This window comes from Prionailurus viverrinus, chromosome C2 (assembly GCF_022837055.1).
Source record: "Prionailurus viverrinus isolate Anna chromosome C2, UM_Priviv_1.0, whole genome shotgun sequence".
Classification (NCBI taxonomy): domain Eukaryota; kingdom Metazoa; phylum Chordata; class Mammalia; order Carnivora; family Felidae; genus Prionailurus; species Prionailurus viverrinus.
This window is the reverse complement of record NC_062569.1, coordinates 75,242,524-75,259,338: the sequence shown is the minus strand read 5'-3', so window position 1 is coordinate 75,259,338 and position 16,815 is coordinate 75,242,524. Positions and strand designations below refer to the sequence as shown.

At 40.4% G+C, this 16,815-nt stretch overlaps 1 protein-coding gene across 1 annotated transcript in view; it reads left to right on the top strand.

Moving 5' to 3' along the window:
- The window catches only part of MCF2L2 (MCF.2 cell line derived transforming sequence-like 2), a 272,800-nt gene that overhangs the window by 200,176 nt on the left and 55,809 nt on the right, over window positions 1–16,815 (top strand). The window contains exon 16 of the mRNA XM_047875619.1: window positions 11,554–11,620. Coding sequence (XP_047731575.1) covers window positions 11,554–11,620 — 67 coding nt within the window. The remainder of the gene's footprint in view (window positions 1–11,553; window positions 11,621–16,815) is intronic.

Below are 16,815 nucleotides of genomic sequence, written 5' to 3'. Positions count from 1 at the left end.
AAACATTTATTGAGAATTTACCTACTTATAAGGCAAGGGGACAAAGATAAATAATACAGGACAAATACCCTGGAGGAGCTCTTTGTCAGGTGTTGAATGGATCAAGGAAGGTAAGGCACACATTAAGGAAAACAAGTCTACTTCACACCCATTAGGCCACTTAAAAAATAGAAAATAACAAGTGTTGACAAGGATATGGAGAAATTGGAGCTCTGGTGCATTGCTGGTGGGAATGTCAAATGGTATAGTCGCTATGGGAAACAGTGTGATGTTTCTTCAGAAAGTTAAAAATAGAATTGTCATATAGCCCAGCATTTTCACTTGTGGGTGTGTACCTAAAAGAACTGAAAGCGGAGACTCAAACAGAAAGTTGCACACCAATGTTCATAGCAGCATTATTCACAAGAGCCAAAGGTGAAAAACACCAAAGTATCCATCAACAGATGGAAGGATAAACAAAATGTAGTATATACAAACAAAGAAAGATATTCAGCCATAAACAGGAATTAAATTCTGACAAATGCTACAACATGGATGAACTTTAAAACACTATGCTAAATGAAATAAGCCAGGCATAGAAGGACAAACGTTGTATGTTGTATGATTCCATTTTTAAACAAGGTACCCAGGATAAGAAAACCCTTGGAGACAGAAAATGGAATAGAGGTTACTGTGGACTGGGGGAGGGAGGGAGAAATGGAGAGTTAGTGTTTAATAGATACGGGAATTTTGGGGTGCCTGTGTGGCTCAGTCTGTGGAGCGTCTGACTTCAGCTCAGGTCATGATCTCATGGTTCATGAGTTCAGGTCCCACGTCAGCCTCTGTGCTGATAGCTCAGAGCCTGGAGCCTGCTTGGGATTCTGTGTCTCCCTCTCTCTCTGCCCCTCCCCTGCTTGTGCTCTGTCTCTGTCTCTGTCTCTCTCAAAAATAAATAAGCATTAAAAAAAAAATAGATACACAGTTTCAGTTTGGGATGATTGAAACTGTTCTAGTGATGGCTGTGAATGTGATATACATTTTGAATGTACTTAATACTACTGAATTGTACACTTAAAACATGTTTAAATGGTAAATTTTAAACACAATTAGAAAAATTATAATCCCTAAAATACTATACAAATGCAGGATTGTTATCTTGAATTAGCATTAATGAGATTGTGTTTATAATCAGTCTCTCTTTTAAGAAGTGCAGTATGTGTGAAATTCCTTTGTCATTATTTATTATGTGATATCGAAGAACAAGCATCCACCCAGATGAACTTTAATAATAATTTATTTATGCCCCATCCTCTTCCAAAAAGAATTTGAGGTAGTATACTCTAAATGCATCAGAGTAATGAGGTCAACTCCAACGGACATAAGAAAAAATATACAAACAGATACAAAGAAGAGAGAACAAATGGCACTCAGCAGCAGAGCAAGAGTCTCTCAACTTTTAGCCTTCCAGAAGCCAGGGAAGTGTTTGCATTCATCAGACCTTTTTTTTAATGCTTAAAAATCATTGGTTTCAACATGGTCATTATATGGGTCTATAGCGTCCATGTTGCTACCATTTACAGTTCTGAGAATGTAGTGTATAATACGGAACACCTAATCAAAACAGAAGAAAGATGTCGAACTAAGAACATCCTCTCCTAAGTCAGAGCCCTCAGGGCCCATTCTGTGCTAATGAAAAGGGTTCCTGGAAAGTTGTCTGCCCTGCAGGCCAAATGAATCTCCTGCACCTTCCCCTGGGCTCCTGCATCAAGTCTACACTGTAGCCCAGCAGGACAACCATCTCCTCCATCTGGGCCCCCCCCCCCCCACCTCCCTTGCTCCCCACCCAGCCTCTGCCCCAGCAGCGTAGTTCACGCAAGGCCCACATGTGGCCAGAACTCCTAGACTCTGCTCATGTTTCCTTCTTCCTGGAACAGCCCTCTGTCTTCCTGGCCAAGCCCTCACCTCTTACAGAGGACAGTTCAGATTTCACCGTCTCCAGGACGTCTCCAGCCCATGTTGATTTGCCTTCCTCTTGCTGTCCTGGTGCACTTTCCATTTACACACTAGCTATTTAGCTCCTTGAGGATGTGAGTGAATGGAAAGTTTTACAAGTTTTGTTTCATTTCTTGCAGCAATGAAAAGTGAGGTGTGATTAGGCCAAAGACCACATCATACATTTTATTAGAAATGATAATATATTTAGAAAATGATCTTTGAGAGCCAGCAGGGATTCTCAAGATTATCTAATTCGGCCTTTTGGCACATAAAGAAATGGGCGATACCCTGGGAAAGAAAGTGACTTGCTCAAGGTCACCATTTATATTTGAGATCGAAATAGACTGAAAAATTTAACATCCTGAAACCCAGTATTTTTACAACAGTATGCTAGTTTCGTTTTAAATTTGTGTTTTATTTAGTATTTAGTAATCAAACAGGACTTTGGATATACCCCAAACAGGTGAAGAGAGGTAGCGAAACATCTTGTGAAGAACATTGGCTTCACCAAAGTGGTGGGTCTTCAGCAAGTCACTTTGTGGCTCTGGGCCTCTTGTTTTTTCATCTGCAAAATAAGGATGAATTGGATGGTCTTTAAGCTTATATTTGTTTCTGCATTTTATGAACCTAGTAGACTGTTGACCAGCCCCACCAGAGAATTTACAAGTACTGACTGAGCATACATCTCTCACCTCTGCTTTCTCCTCTATGCTGTTCCCCTCAGCCTGGGACACACTTCTTCCAAACGTTTTCCCTTGCTTGCTTTCTTTTTTTTTTTTTTCTTTTTTCTTTTTTAGTTTTTGCTTGCTTTCTTTTTTAAACTCAGCTTAAACATCACTCAACTCAAAATTGGTAGTAGTGTCTCCTGCTACCCTTGGCTTAATTTTGTCCTCTCCTCTGCACTTAACTCCTCTGACTATCCAATACCTTACCACACTGTATTGGAGTCATTGACTTTCTTGTCTCTGCCTCTACACTATGAACTAAGGCCTGGGACCATGGTACATTTCTTGAGCCCAAGTGCCTATAATGGTGCCTGGCTAATAGTAGGGAACTAATAAAGGATTGGTAAATGGATCTAACAGTTTTTGCTTGGGAAGCGAGGACAAGACTGTGGCACCAATTTTATATGAAGCTGTTAGAAAGCATTTTCATAGAAAAGGGAGGATTGGAACTGAGTTTTCAAGAATGATTAGAATTTGACATGGCGCCTGGGTGGCTCGGGCGGTTGAGTGTCTGACTCTTGATTTCAGCTCGGGTCATGATCCCAGGGTTGTGGGATCGAGCCCTGTGTTGGGCTCTCTGCTGAGCATGGAGCCTGCTTAAGATTCTCTCTCTCTCTCTCTCTCTGTCTCTTTCCCTCCCTCTCCCTCTCCCACCCACTTTGCATGTGTGCGCTGTTTCTAAAATAAAAAAAATAAATAAAAGACTTAAAAAAAAGAATGACTGGAATTTGAAAGGGAATGTAAAGTAATAACACTGGCCTAACTAATGGTGGGGGGAGGAGGTGGCTAAAAGGAGTGGGTCAGATCAGTGTTACTTATTTGAATAACAAAACATTTGCATTAGATTGTCTGGGATGTTTGTGCAAATTGCAGATTCCCCCTATAGCTCCCACCCATTACTCCCCATTCTGGATTTGTAGGTCTGGATTTACCTTAAAAAAAATTTTTTTTTCAACGTTTATTTATTTTTGGGACAGAGAGAGACAGAGCATGAACGGGGGAGGGGCAGAGAGAGAGGGAGACACAGAATCGGAAACAGGCTCCAGGCTCTGAGCCATCAGCCCAGAGCCCGAAGCGGGGCTCAAACTTCTGGACCGCGAGATCGTGACCTGGCTGAAGTCGGACGCTTAACCGACTGCGCCACCCAGGCGCCCCTGGATTTACCTTTAGAACAAGCTCCCTAAGTAGATTCTTATCACATGAATGGAGTCTTGAAATCCCGGAAGGAACACTGGCAATTGTGGGTGATTGGAAGGGATTTTAAGTTTTTGAAGAGGGGGAATGGTGGCATGAAGAAAATGGAGCTTTATGAAAGGCACAGACTAGTGGTCTGCAAAATAGACTGAAGAGGGGGAGACCTCAGAGGCAAGGGGAACTTCCAGAAGTGCACCAAAGTATTTGAAGTGAGAGGAAGGGAGAGCTTGCTTTCTACTGGCCACACCAGAAATGGAGAATAAGCAGTGACTCCAAGAAACATATTGAAAGATGAAATGATGAGGCTTGACAACAGATTGAGTATATAAGCAATAATGGTAGGGAGCAGTTTGAAATGACAACTGTGTTTCAGGGACCCTATGAAATCTCAGTTCCACTGATATACATGCTGCTTCTGTCTAATGAGTTCTGCTTCAGCTTGAGGTGATTGAGGTGTCTGGGAGACATCCAGGGGAGAAGTGTGTAAACTATTGGCAACATGGGCTTGAGCGTAACCACAGGTCTGGGAGGAAGATAATGACATGGGGTCAGTAGCATGAGAGAAGAGGAAGGAAGCCCTAGGAACCTGAGTTTAGACCTTTGGGAGCAGCAACATTAGACAGGAGGAGGAAGATGAAGCAAGCAGGGAATAGAGAAGAAACAGAGAGGTAGGTGGTGAATGAAGAGTAAATAAGAAAGAGAAACCAAAGGAAGAAAAAGGTTTAAGAAGGTGAGTATCCATTATGTCAGATGCTGTAGAGTTTGAGAAGGATAGGAACAGTCCTTTCAGAGTTGCCCAGGTGGCTCAGTCGGTTGAGTGTCTGACCCTTGATTTCAGCTCAGGTCGTGATCCCAAGGTCATGAGATCGAGCCTTGAATCAGGCTCCACACTGAGCATGGAGCTGCTTGGGATTCTCTCTCTCTCTCTCTCTCTCTCTCCTTTCTTCCTCTGTTCCTCCTCCCCAGCTCTCATGCTCTCTCTCTCTAAAATTAAAAAAATGAAGGAAAAAAAAGAACATTCCTTTCAACTTGGCAAAAAGGGTTTTAAATGAAAACTAACTTTTAAAATGTGAAAATGTATAACTCTTTCTGACATGTGCATTGTTAGCTATCATACCAGGAGTAAATAAAAACTCTTGATGGCGAATTGTGTTGACAATTAATGAGCAAAAATATATTTCTGACAGGTTGGTTTCCAAAAGGATGCTATTCTATTGGAGATATGGGAAATGGGGACGTGGGAAATGAAAGGCAATGGTTTAAAAAGGGAAACAGGGGCACCTGGGTGGCTCAGTCGGTTAAGCACCTGAGTTTGGCTCAGGTCATGATCTCATTGTTTGTGAGTTTGAGTCCTGTGTCAGGCTCTGTGCTATCAGTGCAGAGCCTGCTTGGGATTCTCTCTCCCTCTCTCTCTGCCCCTCCCTTGCATGTGTTCTCTATCTCAAAATAAATAAAAATAAAACTTAAAAAATAGTTTAAAAAAGGGGGGGAAACAAGATTAGGATGCATGGACAAAGAAGAAACTTATCAGGAAATCCTAATAACATTTATGTACTTTAATGATCTAGCTTACAAAATAGGGTTGCATTGAGCTTTAAAAAATTTTTTTAGTGTTTATTTATTTTTGAGAGAGAGAGAGAAGAGAGAGAGAGACTGAGTCGGGGAGGGGCAGAGAGAGAGGGAGACACAGAATCCAAAGAAGGCTCCAGGCTCTGAGCTGTTCAGCACAGAGCCTGATGTGGGGCTTGAACCCATGAACCATGAGATCATGACCTGAGCCAAAGTCAGATGCTTAACCAGCTGAGCCACCCAGATGCCCCCGCATTCAGTTTTTTAAAAAGGTTCCATTCTTAAGAGAATGGAACTGATGAATGGATAAAGAAATTGTGGTTTATATACACAATGGAATACTACGTGGCAATGAGAAAGAATGAAATATGGCCTTTTGTAGCAACGTGGATGGAACTGGAGAGTGTGATGCTAAGTGAAATAAGCCATACAGAGAAAGACAGATACCATATGGTTTCACTCTTATGTGGATCTTGAGAAACTTAACAGAAACCCTTGGGGGAGGGGAAGGAAAAAAAAAAGAGGTTAGAGTGGGAGAGAGCCAAAGCATAAGAGTCTGTTAAAAACTGAGAACAAACTGAGGGTTGATGGGGGGTGGGAGGGAGGGGAGGGTGGGTGATGGGTATTGAGGAGGGCACATTTTGGGATGAGCACTGGGTGTTGTATGGAAACCCATTTGACAATAAATTTCATATATTGAAAAAAAAATTTAAAAAAATAAAAATAAAAAGGTTCCATTCTTGCCCCTTGGTTACAGTGTCATCTGAAAAAAACATGAGGTGTCATACAGAATGGAAACAGATATCCAAAGCTCTGTTTTTATGCTAGCTTGAAATATGGCTTCAGAGGGGAAACAGTCCCTTAAAACACATTATCCCTCCTTTTCTTCCTTAAGGACATAGGGGTCAGGGATGGAGGGAGATCCACTTTTAAATGTGAAACAAAGTGCCAGAATATACACTAGTATAGATTACATTACTGCAAGCTGATCTGGCATGCTCAACTCCATTTGGTGCCCTAATTACAGTGCTCCATCCCTGGATAGATATCCATCAGGACATAAATTGCTCTAGGTGTTTGAAGGTTTTTTATTACTTGAGTACCTTCAATGTTTTCTGTTCTTCATCTACATTATATATACTTGATGACTTGAGATGTTAAATCCTTGAGAGTCTTTTCTACAAAGTTATGTGCTTTGGAATAATAAAGCAGGCAATCATCAACAAGAATCATAAATTTTCTCCCATTTTAGAAAGTTATTAAAAAAAAACAAAGGAGAGAAAAAAAGAATGGCTTAACAGTGATGTTGAAGGCTATTTAAAAAAAGATCTGAACTGAAATCTGGGCTTATGGTGTTCAGGGGACTCCCTATCACTCTGGTTTTATCCATTGCACTCCAACAAGTAAAATGAAGCTACTGGATGAGATCTCTAGACTATTTCCAAACTATAAACTGGGACATGACCTGATAAGCGATTTTTTTTCTTCTGAGTTGTGAATATTTTCTTGTGTCAGGTTCCCCAAAACTCCTAAGAGTCTCTGAGTTCTTACGGAACTGTTGGGTGATTAAAATTGATTTCTGCCCTCCACCTAGTGTTATCTGCCTTCTGACTTCATTTACTTGTCAATACGTCCTTAAACAGACCTGCCAAGTTGTTTAAGCACGGTGCTTCATAAGGGCTTAAGAGACTGGCTGTACTCTGGTTTCTGTGAACGGTTGCTGTGGTCCTACTTAATGCCATGGCTCATGGAATAGATTGGTATTGAGACCTGTATTTCCTTCTGACATAGCAACTGCTGTCATTTTAGGATGACTGTAAAAAGCAAAAGAACCTCTTAGTGACTTTGTTACCTAAGTGTGATCTTAAAGTCTGTATACTTCTTGAAATTGTGTCCTCTGTCAGTGACTATCCTTTTTCAGTCTTGTCTTATAATAAGCATTTATAAATAGATACAAAAATTGTCATTTTAAGAAGAGATCATTGTTGAGCTATAAAACATGTAAATTATAGGTTTTATTTATATCTCTCTACTGGAGTTTATATGTCATAACCTACAGTAACATTCATTTTAAAATGTCATGTAAACTATTTTTTAATTATAAAACTGGTAAAAAAAATTTTTTAATTAAAGTCTGTAGGGGGGTGTAGAGTAAAAGGTAAAAAAATTTCCTTCCCTGTTTTCTAGCCTTCAGTACAACTCTCCAAAGGCAATCACTATTAACAATGTCTTAAGTTTCTTTGCATGAATTTTCTTCTTTTTTAAAGTTTATTTATTTTGAGAGACAGAGAGAGCGGAGAAGAGGCAGAGAGAGAGAGGGAGAGAGAGAATCCCAGGCAGGCTCCGTGCTTTCAGCTTAAGATCATCACCTGAGCCAAAACCAAGACTCAGATGCTTAACTGACTGAGCTACCCAGGCGCCCCTCTTTGCATGAATTTCCTAAGCATGTACAATTATATATACATATATATATGTATGTATACGTACTCACTTTTACATAGTAATACCATGTATATTGTTCTTCATCTTATGTTTTTTTAAGTTCACTTAATATACCAGGACTGTGTCATACCAGCATGGCTCAGTCAGCCTCATTCTTTTTTTAAAAAATTTTTTTTTCAACGTTTATTTATTTTTGGGACAGAGAGAGACAGAGCATGAACAGGGGAGGGTCAGAGAGAGAGGGAGACACAGAATCGGAAACAGGCTCCAGGCTCTGAGCCATCAGCCCAGAGCCCGACGCGGGGCTCGAACTCATGGACCGCGAGATCGTGACCTGGCTGAAGTCGGACGCTTAACCGACTGCGCCACCCAGGCGCCCCTCATTCTTTTTTTAAAACTGCATGCCATTTCATTATATATCTGTACCATAATTTACTGCTGAACATATAAATAATTTCCAATTTATATCTGGTTGTTTGGAAGCGCAAATAATTACAAATAATGGACATTAGTAGGAATGAAATTACTGAATCAAGGAGCACGTGTTTTAAATTTTGATGAGATATTTCCAGGTCGTCTTGCACACAGTTGCACTTCTGTCAATATTCTCTGAGAGTGTTTCCACATTCTTATCTATCAGTCTCCCTTTGAGATTTGAAATTTCTACTGTTCTAGTAGTTGAAAATTGTTATTTCTTTTTACTATGCCTTTGTTGGATTAGTGTGCATTGAACATTTTTTTATAAGACTAATAGTCATTTTTATATTTGTGTAAATTGTGTGTCCTTTGATTATTTGTCCCTCACCACATCCATTATATGAGAGAAAAAGAAGCCCTTTATTAGGATAGACTACCATTTATTTATTTATTTTTCTAATTTATTGTGGGTTTTTTGGGTTCAGCTTTATTTGTTTATTTATTTGTTTGTTTGTTTATTTATTTATATTTTAATTTCAGAGTAGTTGACATACAGTGTTATAATAGTTTCATATGTATAATACAGTGATTTGACAATTCTATACATTACTCAGTGCTCATCATGATAAGTGTACTCTTCATCTAGTCCACCTATTTCCCCCAAGACCTCCCCTCTGGTAAGCATCAGTTTATTCTCTATAGTTAAGAGTCTGTTTTTTGGTTTGTCTTTTTTTTCTCTTTGTTCATTTGTTTTGTTTCTTAAATTCTACATATGAGTGAGATCATATGGTATTTGTCTTTCTCTGACTGACTTGTTTCACTTAGCATTATAACTCTAGATCCATCCACATTGTTGCAAATGGCAAGATCTCATTCTTTGTTATGGCTGAGTAATATTCCATTGTGTATATATCCATCTATCAATGGACGCTTGGGCTGCTTCCATAATTTGGTTATTGTAAATAATGCTGCTATAACATAGGGGTGCATATATTTTTGAATTAGTGTTTTCATATTCTTTAGGTAAATACCCAGTAGTGGAATTACTGGATCACATGGTAGTTCTATTTTTAATTTTTTGAGGAAACTCCACACTGGTTTTCACAGTGGCTGCACTAGTTTGCATTTCTATCAACAGTGCACAAGGGCTCCTTTTTCTTCACATCTTCACCAACACTTGTTTCTTGTCTTTTTTATTTTAGCCATTCTGGCAGGTGTGAGGTGATACCTTATTGTACTTTGGATTTGTATTTCCCTGATTATCGATGAGTGATGTTGAGCATCTTTCCATGTGTCTGTTTTCCATCTGTATGCCTTCTTTGGAGGAATGTTTGTTCATGTCTTCTGCCCATTTTTAATTGGATTATTTGTGTTTTTTGTGTTGAGTTGTATAAGTTCTTTATGTATTTTAGATACTAACCCTTTGTAGGATATGTCATTTGCAAATATCTTCTCCCATTCAGTAGGTTGCCTTTTAGTTCTGTTGATTGTTTTCTTTGCTATGCAGAAGGTTTTTATTTTGATATAGTCCCAGTGGTTTATTTTTGCTTTTATTTTCCTTGCCTCAGGAGACACATTTAGAAAAATGTTGTTATGGCTAATGTCAGAGATATTACTGGGATAGGCTACCTTTTATTTTTTTTTATTTTTTATTTTTTTTAACGTTTTTATTTTTGAGACAGAGAGAGACAGAGTATGAATGGGGGAGGGGCAGAGAGAGAGGGAGACACAGAATTGGAAGCAGGCTCCAGGCTCTGAGCCATCATCCCAGAGCCCGACGCGGGGCTCGAACTCACGGACTGTGAGATCGTGACCTGAGCTGAAGTCGGACGCTTAACCGACTGAGCCACCCAGGCGCCCCGATAGGCTACCTTTTAATAGATTAACCTACCAACAGTTCACAGGAAACCATAAATATATATATTGTACACATGATCACATGATCAAATGTATATATGGTACACATGATCACCTGTACAAACACTAACTCACTTGGAGGCCTGAAAGAAAGCCGAAAAAAGAAAGTGTCTGAGAAGAGAAAGAGAACAGTCTCTCTGGAGACTGATGTGGGGACTGGCCTCAGTCTTTCTATTAGTTTTCTATTGCTGCATAAAAAATGACCACAAACTTAGCAGCTCACAGTTTCCAGGGCCAAGAGGTCAGGCACAGCATGACTGGCTTTTTGCTCAGGTCCCACAGAGCTAAAACAGTTAGTCAGCTGTGCACAGTTTCCTCTTCTAAGTTGATGTGGTTGTCGCAGAATTCAGTTTCTTGTAACTGAGGGACCCAAGTCCCAGTTTCCTCACTGGTTATTAACTAGGGGCCACTCTTAGCTCCTAGAGGCAGCCTATGTTCCTTACCACATGGCCTCTTCCATCTCCAAAGCCAGCCAAGGACAGCCTCCCTTGTGTTATATCTTTCTCATTCTTCTAGTCTTTCTGACTTTCAGACCCAGATCTGATGAGTTCATGAGACTAGAAAAGCCCAGCCAGGTAATCTACCTATCTCAAAGTTAACTGATTTGGAACAAAACAGAATGGCAAAGTCCCTTGACAGCAGCACCTGAATTAGTGTTCAGTTAATTAACTGGGAGGAGGTGTGTGTACACACAGAGTCAGGAAACTGGGGTGAGCATTCTGCCCACCACAACCCCCACCTGCTTTCCTCAAGGGAAGCAGACAGAGGTCATGTCTGTTGGCTGAGGAAACCAATGCTACTGAAACATTAGATGCCAGAGAAAGAGAGCATAACTGGAATCCATCTAACCCCATGCACAACAAAGTCCACCCATGTGGGTCAAAGACCTTGATCTGAGCAATGAAACAGCAGAAAGCTACAGAGAAAATCTTGGAAATCACACATACAGTGTAGAGGTCAGGTAGGCTTTCCTGACCAAGGATCCAAACCTGGCATTTCTGACTCCACAATCTCTGCCTTCTTGACCCCCACATGATGGCTCACCAGAAGACAGGTCATTCATTGGCTATACAAGTGGATTTACAGTCCTCTAGCCTTGCTTTTTCTTCTTATGCCAGTGTGATTAGAGTGTGGTTTTGTGAGATGCTGTCCTTGGGTGTCCTTGGGTGTCCAATAGAATAGAATGAAGTACCGCAATCTGAATAGGTAAGTCACTAAAGGGAACTGTATTGTTGAGAATATTAAGAATTCTAAAAAAACCTCTCTCCCCTCCCTCTCTTTCTCTTTCATATTCCCACCTGCTGCTGTGATCCAGACGCATTATACGTGACTTGCTTGAGACCGAAGAGATTTATATAAAAGAGATTAAGAGCATAATTGATGTAAGTAGATTGGGGTAGTAGACATTAAGCATGTATTCAAACTAGAGAAGTTCTGTTGCACAAAGAGACTTAAGGTAGTTGCCACATGTCTCTAGAACCCCCACTGAGGGGACAGGTCTTACACTATCACAAGTATCTTTCCAATAGAAATAAGAACATTTGTTTGACTATTGATCCATTTAACCAAATAACTTACAAGGGACTGTGCCACTTCATATGATTCTAGCAGTGCCCAATAGGTTCACCCTATGGTTGTCAACAATGAGCATGATAATTTGAATGTTTTTGATAATTTAATAAAGGGGAAGTGTTTCAAGTAGCATTTTTTGCTTGAGAGTGAAAATTAGAATTTTCCTATTTTCCTAAGGAAATAATTTTGAGAAAAAGATAATTATGTGTACAAAATTACAATATAATTTTTTAATAATAAAATATCAGAAGAAAAAATCGCCAATAAAATAGGGGGTGGTTAATAAATTCTGATATTTATGCTAAATGAAATATTATTCAACAGTTACAAAGTAATTATTTTGGAGGATCAGGCCAATATGGCGGAGAAGTAGGGGGATCTGTACTTCCCGCATCTCTCAAACAAAGAAGGGCTGAAGCCAAAGGACTTTGAACCCTGAGAGACGGGGAGGAAAAGAGACTGAGTCTAACAGGGAGACACGGGAACAACCTGACAGGCTATAGGTGGGTGATTGCGAACTGGAGGAGATAAAATGGGGCCGCGTGGGGCCTTCTGCCAGAGCCAAAGGGAAGTGAAAGAGTGGCTGGGGAAGTGTAGGACTGCATCTGGACAAGAGAAAAACCTCAGACTCAGACGGAGAAGGATCCCATCTCTAACTGCGGGGCTTTCTTGGGACTGGGGCTGGCTGCCCTGTTTGTGCACCTGGGGAGGAGGGGAACTACCCCCGGGTTCAGTGGTAGGTCAGGGGCACAGTCACAGTAGGAGAAAGCGGTCACCTCCCCGAAGTGCTGCAGCACAAGACAAAGCCTGGCTGCGTCTGCCACCCCCATGCTCGGTGGCTAGGTCAGGGGCGCAGTCCACAGTAGGAGAAAGCGACCCCCTCCCTGGAGTGCTGCAACATGGAACAAAAACAGCCAGGACCACATATCGGATGGCATAGAGAGGCGCTTCCCGCATGGAGTGGGAGTTTAAATCCCAGCCAATCACTGGGGCACGGGAATTGGTGGAGCGAGAAAGACTGCCCCGTCTGTGCCCATGGCACAGTGAGGATGACTCCAACGGAGTCCACCGGGTCAGAGGAGAGGAGACTGGGGGGGAGGGGGGTGGGGGGCGTCGCCATTTTTCTCCCCACCACCAAGGCCGGGCCTCAGAGATGGGTCCGTGGGGCTCACCGTGGAGGCGGGACCTGCCTATACCAAACCACGCCCCTCCACGCGGGGTAAGTGCGTGTCTACTGGAAAAGCATAGACCCTGAGGAACCAGACAGACCGCTCTTCCAGACCAGTGCTTCTACATTACCTGGATTAATTCCAGGACAATTCTTATTATTTAGATACATTCTACCTTCCTTTTCTCCTTATCTCTTTCCTCCTCTAGGCCGGTTACTCTGGTTCTTGGTTTGTTTAAGCAGACATATTTAATCCATTCTCTTGATACATGTTCTACACCTCCTTCTTTACTTTCCTTTCTCTCTCTCTCTGGAATACTCAAGCTGTATAGTTTCTCTGTCTAGATAACTTTATCATCGTTTCTTCCCGCCCCCCCCCCCCCCTTTATTTTCCTTTCTCTCTCTCTGGGTTAAGCCATTTAGTCTCTCTGCCTGGTCAGTGTTTATTTTTTCTTTTTCCCCACCCCTGTCATTTCTCTCTTTGTATGTGCTCTTCCATCAGCACCGCCTCCACCCTATTCTTTACTTATAGTTGGTGTTTTTGGTTTTTTGCTTTTGGATTGTTTGTTTTGTTTGTGTGTTTGTGTGTTTTTGTTTGCTGTTTGTTTGTTTGTTTTCCTTTCCAGGGCTACTTCAAGGAACAAATCAAAGCACACCTGGTGGAGGGTCCAAAACATCACTACAAGTAGGGAAATAAAATAACCAAAGTCACAATAACGGAGAGCAAGTAACACCCTCCAAAAAACACCTCCTGAAGGGCCAGACCCTGTATGGGGTATGACCCCCCCTTTAATATAGCAGTGCTCACAGGTGCAGAGCACATAACAAGCTTTTAAAACTCATAAGGGACAGAAAATTAGCCAAACTGATGACATGGAAGAATTCTCCTTAAAAGAAATTCCAGGAAGAAGTGACAGCTAAAGAATTGATCAAATCAGATATAAGCAATATAACTGAACAAGAATTTAGGATAATAGTCATGAAATTAATTTCTGGGATTCAAAAAGGCATAGAAGACAGCAGAGAATCTATTGCTGCAGAGATCAAGGAACTAAAAAATAGTCATGATGAATTTAAAAATGCTATAAGTGAGATGCAAGATAAAATGGAGGTGGCCACAGCATAGATTGAAGAGGCAGAGGGGAGAATAGGTGAATTAGAAGATAAAATTATGGAAAAAGAGGAAACTGAGAAAAAGAGAGTTTAAAAAATCCAGGATCGTGAGGGGAGAATTAGGGAACTAAGTGATGCAATCAAATGGAACAATATCTGTATCATAGGAATTCCAGAAGAAGAAGAAGAGAGAGAGGAAGGGGCTGAAGGTGTACTTGAACAAATCATAGCTGACAACTTCCCCAATCTGGGGAAGGAAACAGACATTGAAATGCAAGAGGCACAGAGAACTCCCTTCAGACATAACTTGAATCAATCTTCTGCATGACATATCATAGTGAAACTGGCAAAATACAAGAATAAAGAGAGAATTCTCAAAGCAGCTAGAGATAAACAGGACTTAACATACAAAGGTAGACACGTAAGGGTAGTAGCAGACCTATCTACTGAAACTTAGCAGTCCAGAAAGGAATGGCAGGAAATCTTCAATGTGATGAACAGAAAAAATATGCAGCTGAGAATCCTTTATCCAGCAAGTCTGTCATTCAGAATAGAAGGAGGGATAAAGGTCTTCCCAAACAAACAAAAACTGAAGGAATTCATCACCACTAAACCACCCCTACAAGAGATCCTAGGGGGGATTCTGTGAGTGAAATGTTGCAAGGACCACAAAGTACCAGAGACATCACTACAAGCATGAAACCTACAGACATCACAATGACTCCAAACCCATATCTTTCGATAATAACACTGAATGTAAATGGACTAAACGTTCTAATCAAAAGACATAGGGTATCAGAATGGATAAAAAGACAAGATCCATCTATTTGCTGTCTAAAAGAAACCCATTTTAGACCTGAGAACACCTTCAGATTGAAAGTGAGGGGATGGAGAGCTATCTATCATGCTACTGGAAGTCAAAAGAAAGCTGGAGTAGCCATAATTATTTCAGACAAACTAGACTTTAAATTAAAGGTTGTAACAAGAGATGAAGAAGGGCATTATATAATAATTACAGAGTCTATCCATCAGGAAGAGCTAACAATTATGAATGTTTATGCACCGAATTCAGAAGCACCTAAATATATAAAACAATTAATCTCAAACATAAGCAGTCTTATTGGTAAGAATGTGGTAATTACAGGGGACTTTAATACTCCACTTACAACAATGGACAGATCATCTAGACACAAAGTCATTAAAGAAACTGTGGCCCTGAATGATACACTGGACCAGATGGACTTGACAGATACATTTAGAACTATGCTTCAGTAAATCCTGAAGCAGCAGAATTTACTTTCTTCTTGAGTGCACATGGAACGTTCTCCAAGATAGATCACATACTGAGTCACAAAACAGCCCTCAATAAATATAAAAGAATTGAGGCCATACCATACACATTTTCAGATCACACTGCTATGAAACTTGAAATCAACCACAGGAAAAAGTCTGGAAAACCTCCAGAAGCATGGAGGTTAAAGAAAAGCCTACTAAGAACAAATGGGTCAACCAGACAATTAGAGAAGATATTAAAAAATATATGGAAACAAAGGAAAATGAAAACACCACAATCCAAACCCGTTGGAATGCAGCAAAGTCAGTCCTAAGAGTAAAATTCATTGCAATCCAGGCCTATCTCAAGAAACAAGAAAAATCCCAAATACGAAATCTAACAGCACACATAAAGGAACTAGAAGCAGAACAGCAAAGACACCCCAAGCCCAGCAGAAGAAGAGAAATAATAAAGATCAGAGCAGAAATAAACAATATAGAATCCAAAAAAAAAAAAAAAGTAGAACAGATCAATGAAACTAAGAGTTGTTTTTTTGAAAAAATAAACAAAATTGATAAACTAGCCAGGCTTCTCAAAAAGAAAAGAGACAGGACCCAAATAGATACAATCACGAATGAAAATGGATTTATCACAACCAATCACTCAGAAATACAAGCAATTAGCAGGGAATACTATGAAAAATTATATGCCAGCAAATTGGGCAACCTAGAAGAAATGGACAAATTCCTAGACATCCACACACTACCAAAACTCAAATGGGAAGAGATAGGAAATTTGAACAGACCCATAACTAGTGTAGAAATTGAATCAGTTATCAAAAATCTCCCAACAAATGAGAGTCCTGGACCAGATGGCTTCCCTGGGGAATTCTACCAGACATTTAAAGCAGAGTTAATACCAATCCTTCTCAAGCTGTTCCAAAAAATAGAAATGGAAGGAAAACTTCCAGACTCATTCTATGAAGCCAGCATTACTTTGATTCCCAAACCAGACAGACACCCAGGCAAAAAATAGAACTACAGGCCAAATCCCTGATGACTATGAATGCAAAAATTCTCAACAAGATACTAGCAAATTGAAGTCAACAGCATAAAAAGAATTATTCACCACGATCAAGTGGGATTCATTCCTGGGCTGCAGGACTTGTTCAATATTCACAAATCAATCAGTGTGATACATCACATTAATAAAAGGAAGGCTAAGAACCAAATGATCTTGTCAATAGATGCAGAAAAAGCATTTGACCAAATACAGCATCCTTTCTTAATAAAAACCCTTAAGAAAGTCAGGCGAGAAGGAACATACTTAAACATCATAAAAGCCATTTATGAAAAGCCCACAGATAATATCATCCTCAATGGGGAAAAACTGAGAGCTTTCCCCCTGAGGTCAGGAACATGACAGGGATGTCCACTCTCACTGCTGTTGTT